This window comes from Mauremys reevesii, linkage group 7 (genome assembly GCF_016161935.1).
Source record: "Mauremys reevesii isolate NIE-2019 linkage group 7, ASM1616193v1, whole genome shotgun sequence".
NCBI classification, from domain to species: Eukaryota; Metazoa; Chordata; order Testudines; family Geoemydidae; genus Mauremys; species Mauremys reevesii.
The window spans coordinates 43,338,291-43,362,180 of NC_052629.1; the positions used below are offsets into that span (position 1 = coordinate 43,338,291).

At 40.2% G+C, this 23,890-nt stretch overlaps 1 protein-coding gene across 5 annotated transcripts in view; it reads left to right on the plus strand.

Moving 5' to 3' along the window:
* The first annotated feature begins 1,098 nt into the window (after positions 1-1,098).
* The window catches only part of SLC25A16 (solute carrier family 25 member 16), a 30,286-nt gene continuing 7,494 nt past the window's right edge, over positions 1,099-23,890 (plus strand). The window contains exons 1-8 of one of the 5 annotated variants that reach the window (XM_039547545.1): positions 1,099-1,527; positions 3,925-4,017; positions 6,303-6,436; positions 8,425-8,488; positions 18,199-18,320; positions 19,074-19,140; positions 20,088-20,250; positions 21,127-21,195. In XM_039547545.1, the coding sequence (XP_039403479.1) occupies positions 1,449-1,527; positions 3,925-4,017; positions 6,303-6,436; positions 8,425-8,488; positions 18,199-18,320; positions 19,074-19,140; positions 20,088-20,250; positions 21,127-21,195 (791 nt within the window). In that variant the 5' untranslated portion in view covers positions 1,099-1,448. Of the gene's footprint in view, positions 1,528-3,924; positions 4,018-5,811; positions 5,888-6,302; positions 6,437-8,424; positions 8,489-18,198; positions 18,321-19,073; positions 19,141-20,087; positions 20,251-21,126; positions 21,196-23,890 lie in introns of those variants that run through there. The other 4 variants (XM_039547547.1, XM_039547549.1, XM_039547548.1 and 1 more) reach the window with 4 other exon arrangements.

Sequence of the window (23,890 nt, forward strand, 5' to 3'; positions counted from 1 at the left end):
TGCCTAAAGGCAGAAATGTAGGCACTTAGGGAAATTTTGCCCTACAAATTGGGGCACCTATAATACAGGGTTTGGCAGCAGCTGTGCAAGGGTTTTAGGGTTTGCAGCGCAGTCTAACATTGGGACATAGGTTCATAAGTACCTTTGTGGATCTGGGACCTACCAGAGCAGGGGTGGGCAAACTATGGCCCAGGGGCCACATCTGGCCCTCCAGAAATTTTAATTTGACCCTTGAGCTCTCACCAGGGAGTGGGGCCCGGAGCTTGCACTGCTCTGTGCGGCTCCTGGAAGCAGCAGCATGTTCCCTCTCCAGCTCCTATGCATAGAGGCAGCCAGGGGGCTCCACATGCTGCCCCCGCAGCTCCCATTGGTCAGAAACCATGGCCAATGGGAGTTGCAGGAGCAGCACCTGCGGACGGGGCAGCATACAGAGCTGCCTGGCCACATCTCCATGTAGAAACCATAGTAGGGGCATGCCATTGCTTCTGGGAGCTGCTTGAGGTAAGCGCCACCTGGATCCTGCACCCCAACCCCTTGTCCCAGCTCTGATCCCCCTCTTAACCCTTTGGTCCCATCCTGAAGCACCCTCCTCTACCTCCAACCCTTCACCCCCCAATTTTGTGAGCATTCATGGACTGCCATACAACTTCCATAGCCAGATGTGGCCCTAAGGTCAAAAAGTTTGTCCACCCCTTACCAGAGTTGACAGGTCTCTGAAAGAAGTTATCAAGTAGCTGTGAAAGCACAGGCCAAAGCCATCTTTTTTCAGCTATGCTGAGGCCTCTGTGCCTAGTCTACAGGAGCATTTTGCACACCAGCCCTCCCTTTGGCCCGGCCAAAAAACAGTGCCTGCAGTTTTTCCACCCCCAATGAACAGATGGTGTCAATCTGGGTAGTCACATATACAACTTTCTTTTCAACTTTCCCTTACGGTACTTGTTGACTATCGGTCTTGCACTCTTCATTCTTCGGGGGGAACCGAGCACCCCAGGCGGGAACTGGGATCAGCACAGACACCAGCCTGCCCCAGGGCTCAGAGCCAGAGAAAAGTGTGGCGGGGCGGGGGGTCTGGACAGGTGCAGGAGGAGCCGGGGCTGGTCCGGGGCGCTCTCAGCGCGCACACGAGCCGCCCCGGGGCTGCGCCGCGGGTGGGGGGGAGGATACAGCGCCCGCGCCGGGCCCTCCCTGCCTCTGACGCGATCAGCCGGCGCCGCCCGCCCGAGCAACTCCGAAGACTCCTGACCCGAGGCAGCGGCCTGGGCCATGCCCGGGCAGGAGAGAGGGGGCCCCGACACCTTCCCGGCGGCTCCGGCGCAGTGATCGTGGCTGGCTGCTCCGCTCCCCCTCGGGCTCGGGTTCGGGCTCGGGCCGGCACCATGTGCTGGAAGCGCCGGGGGCTCCCTGAGTGAACCTTCCTCCGCGGAGCCGGCTGCGCCCCAGCTGCCCCCATGGACACGCAGGGGCCGGCGGGGCCCAGTGCCGCAGCGCACAGAGACTTCTACTGGCTCCGCTCCTTCGTAGCGGGAGGTAAACGCCCCTCGCCCCCTGCTCTCTGCCGGCGGAGGCCGCGGTGAGACCCCTGCTGCTGGGCACCCGCCATGCCGCCGCGGCTGGGGCTCTGCGGCACCAGGCTTTGCCCTTGTGGCCACCAAGCCCATGATAAAAACGGACGTTAACCTATTGGCTGCGTGCTGTTCCCCGGGGGCCCCTGGACACAGGGGATGGGGGCGGTAGTATATGGGGCCCGCAAAGCGGGGGAAGTGAATACCTTTGGCACAGGAGAGGTATGGTGTTTGTTATATGGGGAAAGAGATAAGACGCTTTCATTTGAACAACCTCACATTGTGCCCTTCTGCCCCTGTTACTGATAGGGGAAACTTGGGTGCCAGGAGATTATCAAGGTCACATGGCAGAGTTAGCTGTAAACCCTAGGCCAGGGGTTCTCAAACGTCATTGCACCATGACCTCCTTCTGACAACAAAAATTACTACACGAACCCAGGAGGAGGGTCCGAAGACGGAGCCTGCCCAAGTGCGTTCCAAAGCTGAAGCCCAAGGGCTTCTGCCCTGGGTGGGGAGTTGTAACCTTAACAGTGGGCTATGGGGCTGCAGCTTGGGCTTGGGCTTCGGCTTCAGACTTGCTGGGGCTGAGGGCAAACACCAGCCTGGGTGGGTTGCGCCCCACTTTGGGGTCCTGACCCACAATTTGAGAACCCCTGCCGTAGGCCATGCTCCATTTTATAATCACCCTAGTGATCATCTAGCCTTCAGAGAACTGTCAAAAATGGTACCTGCCATGGAAATAGTTAACATATTGTATATAGGTTTCCCTAATGTTGTTAGCAACATCTGGTATGGCTTCTGTTGGGGGTGGCAGAGGAATATGTTCGAGTAGGTCTTTCATAACTACTATCAACCCAAAAAAATGAGACAAACAGCCTTTTAATTCCTTCTCTAGGATGATTAGTGTTCTTAAGGATTGTGAGAGGATCTTGAGAAACATGGTCATGAACCTTATAACCCCTGCCTCCCCACCCCCAAAAAAATCATTACAGTATAGTTATTTCACTTCCAAAATGAGTTAAATTTACATGCAATAAAATGCCAGATAATTTGAACTCCCCCACACCAATTTTGTGTGTTGATGCAAGGCAGTTTATTCCCCCTGAAAACTAAAGTTATTCCCAAAAAACCTTTCTCATGGTACACAAAGCTTTAGAAAAAAGAAATGGCCCCCAATGTCTTGATCCTGCCAGCTAATCAGTATGCATGAAATTGCAGGATTGAGATCTAAATGTTAAGTAGGATTCTTTGATATGTTTTAGCATTATCTAAATAATCAGATTGGTAAAGACAGTTGGAGTCTCTTAAGTGTTTAGGAGGTTTTGGAGACCTGTTGGTGCTAAACCTAAAAATTTGAAGGCAAGAAATTTCAGAGACAACATTGCTTTAGTATGGTCTCTTTACAGCCCTTTCCCCTTGAAAACCGGATCTTTCTAAAGACATGGTTGGAGTCAACAGAACTAACTAGTAGACAGTTTTTTATATTAATATTCTTTAGAATATTATAAATAAGTGGTGGCTTGTGAGGGGAGAGTTACCTGTATGTAGCAGGTACCTGTATGTTTCTGCTTAATACAGCTTGTTTAATTCATGCACGTACTCCTATTTGTATGCTTTTCAGAATCAGAAAAGATCATTACCTAACTTCTAACTGGATGCTGAATGCTCAGGCAACCTCATTAGCACATTTAGAAAAGTCTCTTTCATGTGAATGAAATATATTGTGCCTGTAGTTGTGACTTCTGAAAAACAAGGCTGTTTTAAAAAAAGAAAGAAAAGGGGGGAAATATTAGAAAATGGTCTATCGAGAAAACACAGACTTATTCCACACAGATAGGTCCTCATCTCTCATCAATGTTTGTAAAGTGTCGTAAAGATCTGTCTAGTTAAGTTTCTCATTCTGCACTCATCACCGTGAATCTTAGTTTCTAATTGTTATATGTACCAAATATTACTGTTGAACCAGCACAGAGCTTGACCATGGAGAGAAAGCAGCCAGGATGACAGAGAAGTTGAACTCTGTAGACTTAAAGAAGAAAAGTAAAAAGAAGATGGGAAAGTTAAAATAACTTGCTGAATAACTGAATGTGGTTGTTGGGGGCATTCAACAGCTAAGTAGAACGGTCTTTTAAAAAAAATCTAAAGATCGATTTTACTAATTTCACCAAGTTTTTTAGGATTTTTTTTAAAAATTATTTTTTCCTGAAAATGAAAACTTATTTACTTTTTTAACACTTTAGTTCCTGGGGGGCGGGGGGAACATTGTTCCATTTAAAAAGAAAATATGGTGGAGAAATACATGATTTAGCTGTTGACATGAACAACTCAAACTTCCCCTGTTGTTGTTGTTGTTGTTGGTAAGGTGTTGCAGGATGTTGTGCCAAAACGACCATAGCACCATTGGATCGAGTAAAGATTTTACTGCAAGCTCATAATCACCATTACAAACATTTAGGTAAGATGGCTACTGTACATATTAAAAAGTTTAAATTTTATACTATTTAGGAAAGTAGTGTCACTTCTATTTGCCAATATGATTGTTGTAAACAAATGCAATGATTGGATAGGCAGTTGCTTTTTATGAGCACAGTTTCATTGTCTGCTTGCTGGATTTGGTAGGCCTGCACACAGGGGACTGTAATTAATGCTATGAGATTGTTTATCCAAGACCAATGTTCAGTCAAAAAATGTGTTTATAAACAGTGAGATCCTGCAAACCTTATCCATATGTGTAACAAGACTAAGAAAGTGGAGCTACTTGGACAATTAAGGAGTGCAGGTTTTGGCACTCCATTTAATTTTTTTTTCTTAAATGACTGTGTAAACTCCAGATTAACTACTGTAATTCAAAATTATTTCCAGAACAACTGTAACACTGCCCCCTTCTGCACATGATTAGAATCATTGCATGGATGATGCCTGGATATTCTTTCACAACTTCATTGAGTTATAGGCACACAGTAAAGCACAACCTTGAGTTGGATGACTTGTACATGTAAAATACTGATTATAAATCACATTAACTTAGAAATCCAAGAAATTTTGTTTAAAAAGAACATTTGGCGAGGAGAAATACTGAGTTATAATACAATATTGAAATGATTGTGCTTGTATTCAGTTTGATGTACAAAAGCAGAAGGGAACGGCGGGGTACTTGACTGCAATAGCAGAGTCTGAATATGCAATCTAACAATCATAAGCTGAAATAGCTGCATGGTTGATTCTAATATTCTTCTTATCCTCTGATTTTTTTTTATTAGAATATGCAGTCATCAGTTTATACGTTCAAATCAAATTTCACCATACTGCGGATGTGTGATTTGATACTGGAGTACCAGGAATGACTTTGATTTGAATTGAATGCACATTTTAATTAAACATTCAGCAGAAAAAAAAAGATGGGGAAGGGAGAATAGGTGAAAAATAGATATAGAGAAGAAAATGTTACATAGGTTCAGTTAGCCAAAATCCATGTTAAATATTTATACTGTCTCTTACTGTGTGAAGTTAAAGAAATATGGACCGCATGACATGCATCTTTTAAAATAAAAGCAGTTTTCAATAAATGGCTATTTTTTGAGTGGTAGGAGGGAAATTCTAACCATGTCAAAAGTATTTGTTCTCACTGAAGTTGTAGCAAGTATGAATTTCTAAAACCAAACCTTGTGAACATGAAGAACCATTCTTTTGATGTGTGAAAAATGCCATCCTTTTTGTTTGGATAACTAAACAGAATTTTAGCAATTTAAAAAAAAAAATCACTTTTGGGCAGAGGACAAAGATAAGAAACTTCAGTTGAATGAGTAAATATTTGTCAGTCAGTATTAAAAATTACATCTGAATATGAAAAATGTTTATATATTACAAATCTTTACAATTAATTGAAAGAGATGTGAGAAAATATTTGTTTTTTAAAATTTGTTTAATTTATGCATTTGATAGCAACTGTGTATAGTAAAGGCCCTTCACTGGGACTTGGGAGGGCAGGGTTTAGTTCTTGCCTCTGCCACAGATTTCCTATATAATCTTGGGCAAATTATCTGTTTGTAATTCAGTTCCCCATCCTTAAAATGGGGATAATAATGCTGCCTTTTCACAATACCCCTCTGGGATAATAAATTCATCAGTGTTTGTTAGGTGCTTACATACCTTGGTGGCGATGTTGTAGTAAAGTCTGTGTATAGTTTTTTTTTTCTTTCTATTTCACCTTTGTAGTCAGTTGTTTATTCCCTCTTTGTGTTCTACACAGCAGCGTTGGAGAAGAATAAATTTTAAAAATAGGAGAATGATTGTAAAACCACAAATACTGACAGACTGAGAGGCAGGTGTAGTAAATTAGTCACTTTGTAATTGACTAGATTTAAAGTTATCAATGTCCTTTTTAACTTCTGTGCTGTTAGTGTCCAGTTTTACAGTATTTCTTTGGGGGGATATCATCACATGGAATAGATTTCCCTCCTGCTAGGTTACATTTCCCCAATTCATGGGGTCTCAAATGCATAGATTCATAAGGAGTTTCCACAGAACCTGGGTGATGAGAAGGCTGGTGGAAATAGGCCCAAATCTCCCTCCCTTTGACTATGTTTGGGCATTGAAAGCTAGTTTTCTGCCCCCCACACTTACATAAGAACAATATAATCTGGCCTTAGTTATATGCATACTGTCTTATTGTCAGTAATACTTACTGGAACACTTTTTCATTGTAACTCTGTTAAATATCTTTTTTTGTATTGATGACAGGAGTGTTTTCTACATTGTGTGCTGTCCCAAAAAAGGAGGGTTACCTTGGGTTGTATAAAGGAAACGGGGCAATGATGATTAGAATATTTCCATATGGTGCAATTCAGTTTATGGCATTTGACCAGTATAAAAAGGTAGTTTGATTTATTTTGTTTCCTTTTATGGCTACAGTGAATATAGTTTTAAAATGATAAAATAACATTACAATCATGTCATTAACAAGCTCCCCCTTTTTTCACATTGGCCTAAATTATGTATTAATCTATTCATTTGAAAAAATGGGGGCATAAGTGAGAATATTTCCACTTTTGCTATAAGAAAAACTGTTCAAAATTTTAGTTTACTGTGTTTGTCTCACTATGAACAAACTGAAATATTTTTGAAAATAAAGCACTCTTGAACCTCCTGCTGGCCATCGTGCTAAAAAAGTGGCCCCTCTGATTGTAAAGAATGTAGCGGCTCAATGTAAAATGTAACTTCTTTGTTCTTTTTAATACTGTATAGGAAGGTTTATTACTTTTATAAATCAAATAGTTCATTTAAATTTGAAAGACATCCTGTCAGGGTTGGTGAAGCCTATATTTGACCTGCACCGTCATCTCAAGAAAAAAATTGGCTCTGTAGGATAAAATGTAGTATTTTAGGATCCCACCAGATCTGTGAATTCTCTTCTTGTGTAGTGCATTTACTGCTCCTATAATATTGGAGCTTCAATATTGGTATAAGTGTCTACTTGAGCATTGCTTATACTCAATCAAAATTAGGCCTTTACTATTGGAACGTAGAACTTCAAGGGTCAGATCCACCTTCCATTGAAGCCAATGGAAGGACTCCAATTGATTTCAGTGGGAGTTGTGTTGGCCCCTGAACATGGCTGTGAGGGCTTCCTTCTCAAAGAAGGAAATTCCAGATGACATATTTTTGAGGGGAGGGGAAGGAACTACCTGTAGCCAGTTTCAGATGTTTAAATATTATTTTTTTTCCCTTGTACATTTAGCTCTCTCTGGAAGCTGTGAGTAGTTCAGGAGAATTTTGAGAGTCCAATCTTCTGAGTCAAAAACATTTTTTAAAATCTTTGTATTTTATGTTGTGCTGTACACAAGAATACATGCCATACTTCATAGCAAAAGGGCTTAAGAATCCCAGAGACACCAGAGACCAAATCATGAGGTCTTTCCTCCTTTTGTCTTAAATTCTTACTCAGATAAATTCCCACTGATTAATACTGATTTGAAAATAGAGTGTAGGCTTGAGGTAGATCCTAAACTTAATCTCAGAATCTGAGAATTCCACTTGGTGCAGGACACAGATCTGATCAACAGTGAATTTCTTATTAGGAATATAACTGTCATACAATACTAGATTATATCTGTAGTCCATCTAGTTTAGTATCCTGGCTGTCAGTGCACATTATTAGATGGTTCAGAGGAAAGTGCAAGAAACCCTGTAGTAGAAGATATGAAGTAATCTGCCTATGAGGGAAGTTTTTTCTAAACCCTCATCAGTTGCTTGGCTTATGCCTAAACACATGAGGTTTTATATCCCTTCCAAGACTCTTTTTTTTTTTTTTTTAACCAGTATTAATATAACATGGGATGTTCTTGGCTATATAAATTTCCAACCCTTTTTAAATCCTGCTAAGCATTTGGCTTGAATGAACTCTTGTGGCAATGAATTTCACAGGCTAAGTTTGTGGTGTGCGGGAAAACTATTTCCATTTCTCAATTTTAAATGTGTTCCTTTTCAACTTCACTGAAAGTCCCTTTGCTCTGTGTTATGATGGTGAATAGAAGGCCCAGTCTGCATTCTTTGTACATTATTTTTATACTTGTATTGTGTCTCATCTCTAAAAGTCCCATTTTTTTCAGTTTTATCAATCTACATTTGCTGATATAAAAATATTTTCAGTACAATGGTATACATAACAAGTGAGGAGTATAAAAAGATGATTGAGGAGTGCTACTACTTCTTAACAGAAATTCAGCATTCTGTTTTTCATTTGTAGTGTCAGATAGTTGCTAACACACTTTGAAACAGTTATATTTACAGTAAACTCTGTGATATGCTTCTTTATCATATATCATGTGACTTATTACTGTTATAAAACTTTTTTACTTTGTAGCTAATAAAGAAGAAGCTTGGAATTTCTGGGCACGTGCACAATTTAATGGCTGGATCCATGGCAGGTACAGATTTATTTTCACTTTCAAACACCACCTATTTTCAAAGGTAAATATTGGTTTAGGGGCTTAGATAGTGTTTCTTGAAATAAAATGCCACTGTAAGTCCATATACAACAAGACGTCTACCGAAAGGCTTGATAGGATGAATATTTCCTTTGGAAAAATTGTTCTTAATTAAAATAAAACTTTTAAAGAATATAGCAACTTAAATTTTGAATGTGTTAAATCTTGTTAAAACAATATTTTTTTAAAATGCTTTAGAAATGCTTCCCCAAATATTTTTATAATTACACTGAAATCATCTGTTTTTAATCAAATAAACAGTACTGAGAGCATGAAAGTGAAAATAGATTAACTGATAATCATGTCCAAGCTGACAGAAATATAAAGTAAAAATAATGAGAAGCAGGATTTAAAAAAAAAATCATTCACTTTTAATAATTTAAGGTGGTTTAGCAACATTTATTAAATACATTTCTTAATTTTCTTGATTTTTCTCAGCTGCTTAGGCATGTTTGATTTAATTTATTTTTCTAGATAAGAGAGACTTACATATGTTCTGCCATGTTTGTGAAATGTACACCGTTCACAAGAAGGACAATAAAAATAAAAATGCACGTCTGTTCTGCATTTCTTGGGGGGGGGGGGGATAACTCAGTGGTTTGAGCATTGGCCTGCTAAACCCAGGGTTGTGAGTTCAATCCTTGAGGGAGCCATTTAGGGAACTGGGGTAAAAAATTGGTCTGGGGTTTGGTCCTGCTTTGAGCAGGGAGTTGGACTAGATGACCTCTTGAGGTCCCTTCCAACCCTATGATTCTATTCTATGATTCTATGCATTTATGAAGAACCTGCTAATATAATTACAGTACTAAAACTATATTCCTAAGGGGCTTCCCATGTCAATTTTGATGCATAGTGTTGAAATTAACACCTTACCTTATGACAGTAAAATACAGTATCATACATATATAGTATAGAAAACGTTAAGTTGCAGTGCAGAATTGGCTCCCCAGCTTGGGTACCATAGATTCTAGTTCTAGTATGGGTATAGAAAGATATTGGAAACCAACATGAAATGGAGACCCTATCTTACAAGAGGAGACAAGAAGAAGTTGGCTTAGTTAGTCTAGCAACAAGAAGGCTGAGAAGGAATATGTTTGTTCTCTATAAAGACACCAGGGGGCATAAATCGAAGAGGGAGAACTATTTAAGTTAAAGAAAAATGTTGGCACAAGAACAAATGAGTTTAAACTGGCCATAAATAAACTTAGGCTGGAAATTAGAAGAATGTTTCTAACCATTAGATTTGTAAGGTTGTGGAACAGCCTCCTAATAATATTAGTGGGGACAAACACCTAATAAATTTATCTAGCTCTATCTTAAAATTAATCAGTAGGATTGTATGATGGGGTTGTGTGCTAAGATGGGGGTGAGAGGCTGGGCTTGGTGGCTCAGGGAATATACCTTCTGATCCTGTCTCTTATGTTCCTAAATCACATACTTCAGGATTTCAGCTTCACTTGCAGGGGTCAGATGAAAATTTTGTCCTCCCAATTTGTTTGTTTTTGTTTTTCCCTTTCCTCTAAAGCATCAAAGATGGCAACAGCTGGAGGTGATACACTGGATGGGGTGGGCTGGTGCTCTGAGATGGTATTAGAGAATCCTTTGTTTTAGATGCCTGGCTGGTGGCTCTTGCTCATGTGCTAATGGTCAGAGTTTAAGAGGTCAGAAAGCAATTTTCCTTCAGGTCAGATTGACTGGGCTCTCGTGTTTTTTGTGTGTGTGCGCGTGCCTTCCTCTGCAGCATGGAGGTACAGGTTGCTTGCTAGATCATCTGAGTATCTCACCAAATCAATTCCCTGCTTATGTCACAGAATAATTCAGTTTCCTGAGGGGTGTAATACTTCAATCTAATCCAGGTTATTGGGCTCAATACTGGAGAAACTGGTTGGGGTTTAGAGGCCTATGATGTGCAGGAGATCAGACTAGATGATGTGGTGGTCCCTTCTGGTCTTAAACTCTATGACTCTGAAATGGGTGGATTCTTTGGACCTTCGTACGATCCCTGGCCTTATATGACACTTTGGAATATTGTCATGGAACTCTTCTCAGGATGTACAGTCGTCTTTAAAAAAAAAAAAATCTGAGTTCTAACAATTATTACAGTATTAGAAGAAATAACAGTTGCAAGCTGTGAGTGTAAAATACGAGGCATGAATTTTTATTTCTCCACTCAACCCAAAATAGCTAAGGAAGACAGTGGGGAGGTAAAAACTAATTCTTATTCCTGCTTTTATACGAAGAGGACTTAATATTGATTGACATTTTCCACATAGTCATTAAATGGTATTAAATAGGTTTTTGGTTTTTTGTTTTTGTTTTATTTAAAAATTGACTAACAGTGGACTGCTGACACTGTTGCCTTCAATTAAGTGGAAAAGAACCTCATAAAATAAAGGGTTTTTCCCCTCTCCCCTCCAAACTGAACAAACAAACAAAAGAAGAAAGAACAAAAAGAAACAATCCATAAAATCCTAAAAGCTAACAAAATCCGTTTGGCAAGACATGGTCAAGAACTTGGCTGGCTTTATACAGTATGAAGTGGAATAAAAGCTTATCTTTCTCGCCCTACTCTTAGGGAAATGTGTTTTCAAAAGTTTATTCCCTAGTTTTGCTCTACTGGTCTTAGGAATGTTGAGAGTCCTTCTGTAGATAGAGCTACTGCAGCTGCCACCATTTGAAGCACCATGTTGGTTAGATTACAGTAACTCTTTTATTTGTATTACAGTAGCACAGTGGTCCCCAACACCATGGCGCCTGCCAGGGCATTTATGTGCGCCCGCCTAGTATCCAGAAGGGGAGAGAAGCGGCGGCACCGCGCCTGCTGGGGACAGAGAACTCCGGGGCTGCAGGCTGCGGGCGCCAGTGTTCTCTGTCCTCCCGGCTTCTCTCCGGCTTCTCTCTGCACTGCCCAGAACTGGTGCCAAAAAAACCCAAAACCCAAAAACAAAACAAAAAAACCCAAACCACTCCGACTCTGCAGAATGGACGGAATGCCGCCCCGTAGCATGTGCTACCCCAGGCACGTGCTTGCTCCACTGGTGCCTGGAGCTGGCCCTGCATGTGAGCAAGTGTTGGCGCCCGCCACACTCTTCTGAAAACATGAATGTGCTACTGGCCACAAAAAGGTTGGGGACCACTGCAGTAGCACCTTGAGACCAACCAACTATTGTGCTAAGTATTGTACAAATACTAGCATAAGAGACAGTCCCTGCCACAAGCAGCCTAAAATCTAAATAGACCAGATAGAACCAGTGGTCCTCAACCAGGGGTATGCAGAGGTCTTCCAGGGGGTGCATCAACTCATCTAGATATTTGGCTAGTTTTACAACAGGCTACATAAAAAGCACTAGCAAAGTCAGTGCAACGAAAATTTCATACAGACAAAATGAGAAAGTAATAATTTTTCAGTAATAGTGTGCTGTGACACTTTTGTATTTTTATGTCTGATTTTGTAAGCAAGTAGTTTAAGTGAGGTGAAACTCGGGGGCACACAAAACAAATCAGACTCCTGAAAGGAGTACAGTTGTCTGGAAAGGTTGAGAACCACTGCAATAGACTAAGTGAGGAGCGGGAAAGAATATAACATACATGCAGAGGGAAAGGAAGGGGTGAGCATTGGAGTGAGGGTGGCAAAGGGGTCGTAGGAGAAGGGAAAGACGAAGGGTGTGAGCATGGAAGGCAGTGGAGTAAGGCTGAAGTGAAGAGACTGTGTATGAAGGTCTAGAAGGGAGTTGGAGTAAATGGCCATTTAGCACAGAGGAGAGAGAAAATTGAGCAAAGAGTCAGACAAAATTAGTGTCCAACTGTGCCAGGTGCAACCCATTTACTTCTGCTGGCTTGAGTCTCTGGTTGGCTCTGGGGGAAGCATGGCACTTCACGTGCCCAGGTACCTTCGGAGAAGGGGTTTTCTCCAGCATCCCTGGACTGAGAAATGTGTCACAGAAGAGGTGCAGGGAGAATTACCCTCTTCTCCCTTGTGATGCAGCTGTATGTGCTGCAACTGCTTCTGTTAAGTTGTGTTTTTAAACACTGGAGATGTGGTAGTCCTGTCTAGCCAGGGTTCCCAACATTGCTAATGTCAGTGGGACTAAATCAGTGTTAGCAAAATGATGGAAACGGAACATATTTCCTAATGTATGCCAAGTCAAAGGTATCCTTCTGCAATCAGAAGAAAAGTAGTATGGGGGAAGTACAAGTGAATGCAATGAAAAAAACCATTGTAATGCATATATTCAAGGAGGCCGGGTTAAAGTTACTGTGGAGACTGTAACTCTGAATTTCCTGACTCTTTTGTGATTCAAATTTCAGCCATAACACTTAATTAACAGATAATTGCTTTATCATTTCCTTTAAGGAAAGAGAGAATTGGTTGAGAGGATAGAAAAAAATGGTAGATATTAGAGAATTGTTTAGAGAAAAAACAAAACAAAGAACCCCCTACACACACAAACTCTCTAAAAGGAAGGATTTTGAAAACAAAGTCATTTGAGTTCTCCAAATGTAAAAACAACTATACTGAAGCACAAAAACATGTGTTTCCCCCCTACTTCTGATGAACTATTTTTGGCTGGAACAGTAGGGGGAAACACTGTGCTTCAGTATAGTTGTTTTTATAATAATTGTTGTTTTCAGAATAATTCATGTGGTATAAGGGTAAGTATAAGAAACTTTAGCCCATCCGCTAATTTATAGAAAACAACTGAAAATAAGGGTTTAGAATGAAACTGCCATCTCAGTATTAACTACACCATCCCTATCGCTGTTATCATATTAGGATGAGGGTACAATACAAAAGGAACCATTCAGCTAACTCCTTGAGGTGTAAGCAATTTAATTCTATTTTACAGGTCTATGAACTGTAGAATTTCCTGTAACTTTCCTGGGCTAGGGAAACTCCTTGACCTGCCTGACAGGTCTGCTAGACTTCAACTATTTTCTCATATGTACTGTTGCTACAGAGAAAAAGAATTCCTTGTGCTGTAGTCATTGGGTTCCATTCATGGTTTAAAAATAAATTCAGCATGGGTAACTTAGTCCATTCCCCTACACTAGTGTAAGACTGTACCTTGTGCTATTTGTGTATTTCACGTTCCTTTTGAACATTCACTGACAATATAGACAGATGGGACTCCCTTTGTTCTTCAAGTTAAACTTGTCATTAGAAGTCCTATATTTGGGGAATTTTTTCGATGTAGGTGTTTTAAAAAAAAAAGAAGGTTCTGCAGTTTTTGTCTCTTTGTAGAATGATGGAACAATAGAGAATAGTAGTTTTCCACTTGCCAGGAAATATTATTTTTAATCAAGGCTGGTGTATATGCAATACATACATTTCATAGGCACAATTCTCCTTCAGCCTTTCTTTGCTCTAGAGGGATGCTTTTTTTTTTTCCTCTTTAAACTTCCATTTGACAAAGAAGAAAGAGTAAGAAGGTGAAATAATGGTAGGAAATCCTGAAGAGAACTAGAGATGAATGCTTGTACAGCAAATCTCACTAACAGCTCCCAGGTCCAAACACCACTGGGGAAACAAAACAGAGTGTTTGAATTAATCCTTGTTGTGTTTCATGGCTTTATGTTCTTTTTGAAGAAGTGGTTTCTTTCAGCAAAGAGGGAGCAAGTTGTCCTATTCTTACAGGTCAATGCTATGCTCTGACTGCAGATTTCAATTCCTGCCTCTTAGCCAGGAAGTATCCTTACTATTTCTAATCCTATCACATCAAAGAAGAAGCTGTGGAAACGATGTTAGCCCAACTCCAGATAATTATGGATAATTTGATCAGCTGTCAAATTTTGTGGTGTGGGCTGAGCTCCGACATCTCTACTGTCTAATATTTAGGCAGTAGAGATGAGATTAGACCCTAGAATTTATGCTGTCTTTTCCCTTTGGCATTCATTGTCACAGTTTGGCTCTTGAATCTCCCAGAAGAGGTAGTATCTATTCTAAATCAAAAAAGAAATATTGATACTTCCTGCTGTATTTCTGCCTACAGGAGGGGTTTTCAACCTTTTTCTTTCTGAGGCCCCCCAACATGCTATAAAAATTCCACAGCCCACCTGTACCACAACAGTGTTTCTGCATATCCAGTAGATTAAAAGCTAAGACCGGTATTAGGGGGTAGCAAGCAGGGCAATTACCCAGGGCCCCCTTCCCCAGGGGTCCCTGAGAAGCTAACTTGCTCAGGCTTTGGCTTTCAGCTTTGGACCCCAACGAGTCTGGTCTCTGGTTATTTTGGCGGACCCCTGAAACCTGCTTGCGGCCACCCAGGAGGCCCCGAATCCCTGGTTGAGAATTGCTGGCCTAGAGGAACAGTTTAGTGTCTTTCTCCCACTATTTACCATTGATTCCCAAGAAAACATGGAGATTGTGGCCCACATTGGATTTGTTGAGTCATTAGGTCTTTTCAGAGTGTACATCCTTTCATTAAACTTCGTGGTTAGAGGACTTCATCAAAAACATGTAAAATATGGGTCTTGTTAAGGCCGTTTCACATGCAGTTTTCTGTACTCCTCCATTCGGAGTTTTCCAGATTCAGATACTGTTTGGATTTAGGTTTGGCCACTTGTGTGCACCAAACTCCTGGAGGTTCTGTTGGCCAGTCTTTGTCTGAGGAATATGCATCCAGCTTTACCTGGATGACTGCCTGATCAGGGCAAGGATTAGATAGTCCATTTCCTCAAATATAATGGCTTTTTTGTGAACTGTGAAATCCCATCTGGATAGGACTTAAGTTACTCCACCTTGGAATAGTGTTAGATGCTCCATTAGGGAAAGTCCAGATGTTGCCAGATAGACTGTAGTCTGTTGGGACTTGCTTTTGGTAGTGCATTTTAGTTGGGACTTTGCAATTTACATCAATTGAACCCTGGGTGACACTGCCCCAGAGACACTCCTCATGCAGATGCCTGTTGTTTTGTCAGAAAAAAACACTCCACACTCTCTGAAAGGTATCTTACTTTTCTGCGGTGAGTGTATTGATAATCTAGGGGGCAAGAACATTTGGTTCTGACTTGAGAAGCTTAGATTGCATAATGACCAATGTCAGCTTTCTGGGATGGAGAGCCAGTCTGTGGATTCTTTACAAGCTCAATTGGAGAGTCTCATTCAGCTTACTACAATTTGAAGAAACTTCTCTGGAGAAGTCACCTTGTTCTGGTAATGTATAGAAAGATGATGGTGCCTATTTAATCATGGTATCACTACGAGTATGCAGTTCCAAGAGGAAGCCAGTTTTCTGCCAATGTGTAGAAGCTTGTTCCCCCTCTTCAACGTATCTCTCCTTCAAGACTTATCTATCTGCTATGGCAAGTCAATTTAAATGTTGATTTGTTTAGCAGAAGTGATTGGTTCTGCGGAAAACCGTATGAATTTGTGTTTGTTTGTTTTTTTTTTTCCTCTGAAAGGAAATAATTACTGATTTTGTCACTGGGATGTCACCAAAGATGAACACCCGAGTTTTGCTTCTTATGATTCAGTTCCTTCATGGGTTAGGGAGTGGAAGCTTAATCACTGTCCTTTGTAACCTGAAGATTTCATAAAACTTGGCCGCAAAGTTGCAACAAGAAAATGCCCCTTCTTTGAGCATTCTAATCTCGAGATCATCAACACCTATGCTTCTAAGATGCTAAACAGAGGCCTTCTGTAAAATTAAATACTTATTGTAATAAATCTGATTCTGCCAATAATATATCTGAATGTGCTTTCTACCTTTCCCAACTGAAAATAAAGTTTTAAATATATTTTTAATAGTCTGAAGAGGAGATTCCAAGATTGCCTGGATTTTATAGTTCCTTTGAGACCCTGAATAATACTGCAATGTATTTCACTTATCTCTCAGTGGTTTTCATTGTAACTGAATCCTACTTTGGAAAAAGTAGTTTTACTCACTAGATGGCAAATGTGTCCTTGAATTTTGTTAGGCCTGGATTAAGGAATTTAGTACACCTAATTAGCATGCGCTCATCTTGTTTTCAAGCCTCCATGAGAACTTTCAAATCCATTATGGCAAAATATTTGGCTTGCTGCCTTTGCTCCCTTCCAGAACAGTTAAGAGGGTATTCCATTAGACTTCTCTCTGCTTAGACTGAAGGGGCTGAAACATGGTCCCTTGGTGCCTGCAATGTGTCAGTATCATCTCATTTTCCATTCTAACAAGGGTCTGTTCTGCAAGTTTGTGTTTGAGTTTAAAAACTGCAGCATGATGAGTCTACCTCTTTTTTGGATGTTGGTTGCTCTGTCTGCCCTGTATACTGGACAGTACTTGTAGGATGGAGTAGAAGAGAAGTAACAAGACAGAATTTCATACCTTGTAATTGTTTGTTTTATCTTCCTCTTCTCTCACTTTACTATATCATCTTTGCCCCTTACATTGTGTTTTTTTTCTTTTATACTCTAAATGTTTCTTGATTGTGTGTAGGTGGGTTGTGGAGGGAATATTAAAATTATATAACATACCCTTACCTTAATAGAATCTTCTTTGCTTCCTGGGTTATAATTGTAAAATGGGGATGGGGTGTGGGAGGGGGAAACTACAGCAATCTCAGATATTTGTACGTGATTTTAGTTTTCCCTCCATGTTCCTTGTAAACAATTCATGGGTTACTATCTACCTCATATCTTAGTGATAGAGAGAAGCTAATTATTTAAATGATGATGTTAGTGAGGACCGTCATTTTAATCTATGTTCTGTTTGTGATCTGCCCCTAAAATGGTGACATCTGAGCCTCTATGCAGATTTGGAGCAGCATGATGATAGATCTTCAGATTTCTATTGTCCAAGTAAATATCATCTTATGAAGTCTAACTAAAGAAAAATACAGATAGAGAGATTTATAATGGAAGTGATTAAATAAGTTAACTGCAGGGCATGTCAATGGTGCTACAATAACACTTGGTCAGATTTACAACCCTTAATCATGCACGTAGGGTTTACTCACACAACACTGACTTCAAATGGGCTACTTCCACAATTAAGTGCTGCATGCATAATTAAGGACCACAGAATGTGGCTCTGTAAACAATGTGGCATTAACTAATTTATTGTCATTCAGCTAAGAGTAAATAGAATGATTAAAAAAACAAATTAAATATCAACATAAATTAAAACTATTGTTAGCCTTATTTTAAGTTTTCATTTAGAATATCTTCCGTCTGTTCAGATACCATTTAAATATACACTTATAAATATATAGTAATTGTATTGTTAGACTTTTTTCTAACATCACTTTTTGGAAATTAAATGTATAAGTCTGGAGTGCTTTCTCATTTAATGTTTGAATATTTAAATATGGCAGGATTAGGTCCTATGTCCCTGCTCCTACAAAGATTTACTCACTACTCATGCAGGTGATTAGTCCCACTGACTCCAATGGAGTTATGAGTGCAGTTAGTAACATAAGCCTTTGCAGGATTGAGGTTTAATTGCATAGCTCCTATTAGTGCTGATGGATACAAATGTAAATACTCTCTGCATGTCTGAATTTTGTTCTCTTAGCCTTTGATTAAAGGTATACTTTTAAATTTGACTTTTAAAAGTTGTTGTTGAGTATACATCCATATATTAATTGTTTGCCTTGAAAGGATCCTTTGTTGCTTAAAACTATCTAAGATCAATTAAGGTCTGTGGTGGTGGTCTTTTTTTTTTTTTAAATAGGTATAACAGCAGTCATTTGTACTTACCCTCTTGATATGGTAAGAGCGCGTCTGGCATTCCAAGTAAAAGGGGAGCACAAGTACACAGGGATTATTCATGCATTCAAGACTATTTATACAAAGGTATTTCATTTTCTCCTTCCATATTTGTTAAAGAAAAATGTGTTTATATTTTTTTTAATGCTGTGCAACACTATTAGCTCAGTGGTTTGAGTATTGGCCTGCTAAACCCAGGGTTGAGAGTTCAATCCTTGAGGGGGGGATTTGGGGCAAAAATCTATCTGGGGATTGGTCCTGCTTTGAGTGGGGGGTTGGACTAGATGACCTCCTGAGATCCCTTTCAACCCTGGTATTCTATGATTCTGTTTAATGACCTGATGGAAACTAATGTGAATTTGTCTTTGACTGTGTGTGTAGCACACTCTCATTTTACAAAAGGGTCTGGATGCTCCCCTTTTACTCAAGCTGGTGGAGAGCGGCTCAAGCTGGTGGAAATGGCAGAGGACGACAAATTGGGAATAACAGTGAATTAGCAGTGGTATATACTCCTGAGGATTTTGCCTCAGAGAATAATATTTATAACGGGGCGGAAAGATAACATACTTATTTGTGTGTATTGGAAATCATCTCTCTACTTTGTGATCTTGGGTGTAGGTAGACCTGCCTTCTCCTCTCTGTCTCCTAAGTAGCCAATTTATAGTCCCTCCTCTCAGCATCTGAGGAAGAGGTAGACGAGGTTAATATTAATACCTCATTGCGTGGCTATCAGTGTCATACAAACGACTTGTTGTCAGTACAATCAGTTCCATCATAATCTAACTATTTATAATTCTGTTGGTCAAGAATTTGTTTGTATTTTTATTTTTCCTTCAAAAGGAAGGAGGTTTCATTGGATTTTACAGAGGACTGATGCCTACAGTTGTAGGAATGGCTCCTTATGCTGGTAAGTTAAAAATATTGTTGACAGCATTATACACTCATCTCACAGTTGTATTTGCAAAATTTGTATTAGCTTCTGTTAAACTGAAGGGCTAAATTTCTGCTTGGACAGAATGAAAAGGGCAAACTGCAGGGAGTCATTTGCAGCTTCCCGATTTTATGGTAGATCAGCTTATGATGATGATCAGTGCAAGTTAGAATAGCTGCTGTAACTTATACCACTGGTGAAAATCCCTAAGTGACCTTTCTGAGATGTGAGGGGCCAGTGACTGGGTTCTCTCTCCCTCCCCACCCCTAAAACTTCTCCAATGGAAAAAGGTGCAGGACCTGTTCCTAAACTTGGCCAATCTGGCTATAGTTGCTGTGTGAAAGGCCCGCACAAACTAAGGAAAATAGACTGACTATAAAGGGGAAACAATGAAACTGACTGTCTGTTCTTGAATGAAGTAAATAAACTGAAAAGATAAGAGATTTTTTTGTCTAATTTCTTTCATTTATACTAATCTTAGGTGTTACTTGTAACTATAACATGTTAAATTAAAAATCGCTTTTTTTCAAAGTCTTTTAAGATCCTTGGTTAGAAGTTACAGGACAATTGCAAAGTATTATTGTATGCACACTTCCATTGCATGTATAGTACAAAAAACAATTATTAAAATTAATGCCACACTTTTTTCCAAAGTGTTTTCTCAACACGTTGCAAATTACAACAAGCTGACTCCTAGACCACACTTAGGTTTGCTATTGGATAAACATGTAATATTTGTATTGACTTATGTAATGTATGTAACTTTTTTCTCTCTTTCACAGTATTTAATAAAAACCTCATAAAGAATCAGGAATTAAATAATTCAGTGTGTGATTACTGTCTTATGTTACAAAGACTATGCGTATCAGTAAGAAACTTGCTGTTTCCTAAAGTCTACATAAAATTACATTTTTCTCTTTCAGGTTTTTCATTTTTTACCTTTAGTACCTTAAAGAGCATTGGACTTTCCCAAGCACCTAACCTGCTTGGAAGGCCTTCATTAGATAATCCTGAAGTCTTAGTTTTGAAAACACATGTAAGCTTGCTATGTGGTGGCATGGCTGGAGCAATAGCACAGACAATATCGTAAGTTTTGGTGGGGTTTGTGTTTGTTTGTTTTGGGGTTTTTTAGCTGCACTTATTGAAGAAATTATATGCTATTTTGGATTAAGAATTTTTCTTAGATGTAATATTTCAGAGTTAACCTTTGTTTACCTGATAGCTCAGAAACTAGAATGCACTGACTTCATGGTACTTCACTTTCTAAATGTGTGTTAATTTTGAAGATCTTTAAAAGTATATGTATCAGATCAAATCCTGCTGTCTTTATTCTGACAAATTTCCACTAAGGTAAATTAGAGTCTTACCTAGAGTTGGAGTTGTTTTATACCAGTTCATTTTAAAACAAAATCATAGCTACAAATATATATTTGTTACTGTATTTTTAGCATCATTTATTTTTATTTCCCCCTCCTTCTCTACTCACTGCCTTTGTCAGATTTTCTCCATGGCCCAGAAGCAGGTGAATTGATTGGATTTATTTATTTGGTATTTAGTTTTTTCTAAACTAGTTAATTACAAATGTCACACATGCATTTCTGTTGATATTTCAAAGGTGAGTTTTATTTTTAATGCCATTGTCTCCCCACTACATTCTGTTTTACACAAACTGTTTTATGCTCTGTCTGATATTCATGTATCTTCTTTACTTGTGCCTAACAGAATATATTAAGATATCTGATTCACTGTTTTTAATTGTGGTGGGGGAAGTCTCCCTTTTTGGCTAACTTTCAGCTGTGTTGGGCACTGAGTTTGATCCTTGACTCACTGTAAAGGGAACTTTGAGGTTTCAAATGGAATTTTCATATATATATGTGTGTGTGTGTGTGTATTCATATTTTTGTCATGCAAGTAGTTAAAATGCTTTAAAAAAAAAAACAACAAAAAACCTCTCTTCTTTAGATATCCACTTGATGTAACTCGGAGGCGAATGCAGTTAGGAGCGGCTCTTCCAGATGCTGACAAGTGCCTGTAAGCATTTTATTATAATATCCTTTTCAACTGTAGTAACAGAATTCTTAAATGTATAAGTAAACCTCTTAGTTTAAAACTAATACATGATCTATTGTGCTATAGATTCCTTCATATTTTCGACTCGCGGAGATGGTAATATGTTTCTATGCTCTTAACTGAGAGGGAAACTGGTTTTTTTTCTTTATTGTGATCTCTTTTTAAAAAATCACAGAAATGAATTCTGCTAATATGAGATCTGTATTGTTGAAGTTCTTTGTGTTAGGCTTCAATTTACTACAGCTTCACTTGGCATAAATAAGCTCCAAGGGCCCAATCCTGCTTCTGTTGAATCTCAGGGCAGGTCTACACTACAGCTGGGATCAATGCTCTGAGATCGATCCACTGGTGGTCGATTTAGCAGGTCTAGAAAAGACCCGCTAAATTGACTGCAGATCACTCTCCAGCCTACCCCGACTAGAAGAGTAAGGTAAGTCGATGGGACATTTTCTCCCGTTGACCCCCTGCAGTGTAGACCCTGCGGTAACTCAACCTAAGGTACGCCGACTCCAGCTGCGTTGTTCATGTAGCTGGAGTTGCGTAGCGTAGGTCAACTTACCACGGTAGTGTAGACATAGCCATGTAAATATAGGACCAGAAGGGATCTTGAGGAGTCTTGTAGTCCAGTCCCTGGCACTCAAGGCAGGAGTGCTGGGGACCGTTGTGTCAGCAACTTCCATTGTCTTAAATGGTGCAGGATCTGGCCCCAATGTGAATGATAATTTTTTTCTTGTTTACTTTCACTTTCTTGTAACCACAGTACTGATTAACAATACAGTTATAGTTGGACACAGAGGGTATATCTACACAGCAATTTAGGCCTAGAGCTGAGCCTGGGCTCAAGCCAACCCCCCTTTGCATTCACACTGCAAATGTGCTAACCTGGGGCTCAGACCCAGGGTCTGAGCCCATGTTCAACTGTGACCTAGACCCCATTGCTTTCATGTGTGCATGAGGCCCTGACTTGACTCAAGTCCCAGAAGTCCTCTGGATGCATCCCAGAGGAGCAGCGCTGCATGTAGTCAGCTCAGTGACCAGAAGTACCATTACTGCCTGGGAGTGTGCTTCCTGTTCCTGCTCCTCTCGCTGCCACGGCTCTGGCTCTTCCTCGCCTCTATGCAGAGTTTTCCCGGAGTGGGGAGCAAAGCTGCCAGGCAGGAGGTGGCTACGGGCCACCAGCATGTTGGGGGTCGTTCCTTTCCTGGCATGCTGAGCCGAGAGCTCTGCCTCTCTGCCTCCCTTCAAGGCAGCCACTTGGTCCCTGCACCACTCCCTGGCCCTTGCTCTTGGGCTCCCCTGCTCTCCCTGCTGCTGCATGTGCACTGGCATCTGGGCAGTGTGCTCTGTAAGGGCAGCCAGTGGGAGCCAGCCCCAAAACTTCATGGCAGTCTCCCAAGGATCCCTTATCCCTGCCTCTCCAGGTGCATGAGGGACAGTGATAAGGGATCCTCAGGACATATTACCCTTGACTGAAGTTAAAAAAGGAACACATCTGAAATGAGAAAAAGGAATTAAAAACATAATGGCATTGTGCCAGATGGGTAGCAACATCAGGTTGGCATTCTGATGCTTCACTGGCAGCTAATCCTGCTCTGAGCTGGATTAATTTTCAGGTTTAAAATATAGTTGCCATAGTCCACGCAGAGCCAGGATTTTGGCACTTGTGAAGCAGAAAGGAGGAGGACTAGGGAGTGGGGTGAGGTGATCCAGTTATATAACTTTTCCATTCCCAGTTGAGTCACTGAGGCTTTGATACTGTATTAAAGAAAACAATAAAAACACGCCAGCTCTTATATCCATGCTAAATTTCTATTCAATGCATTTGAACCAACCCTCTCCCAGCCCTCAAACACTTGGGCCAAATTATAAGAAGTAAGACTATTGGACAGCAAAAGTAAAGTAAAGAATGCTATTTAGAGAAATGCAAGATTTTCTTTAGCCTAGGAGAGTGAGCTATCAAAGATGGTTCCAACCCTGTAATGATAATACATAGGATCAAATCCTGCTTGTCTTATTTGTGTGGGTATTCCTGTTGACGGAAATAAGACTTACATCTGAGCAAGGACTGAAACCAGGACTTCAGTATTTGGCCCTATAAAACGATAAGGGATCCCCGAGGGGTGCTGCAGCAGATTGCATCCCAAGGCCTGGGGATACACTTCACCCTTCTGCAGCCAGCAGCCCACAGGCTGGGGTGAGTGTGTGTTTTTTCCTCTGAAACCTACATTTTATGTCAAATGTAAAAACAAACTGACAAAAACAAATATTCTTCATATTCTTTCACCCACGAAAGCTCATGCTGCAAAACATCTGTTAGTCTATAAGGTGCCACAGGATTCTTTGCTGATTCTTCATTGAACATTCTATTCTAAAAATTAAGTATTGCCAAGTTTTATTTCAGTAGTTTAACAACTCTAGAGGCTGATGTTCTAGTTATCCTCAGAACCTTTTCCCGCCAATTTGAATCAGCCTAAAGGTGAAGAGCATAGTTCTCAGATGCCATCTCAAACTGCATTTTTTTCTACTGAAACAGCCACCAAATGAGCTAATTATGCAGTTTATGTACTCATGTGATCCTTATGGGCTCCTGAGTCACATCAATAGCACCTCCACAGGTAGGAAACTGGGAGCAGTAGAGATTTCCCACAGTGCACTG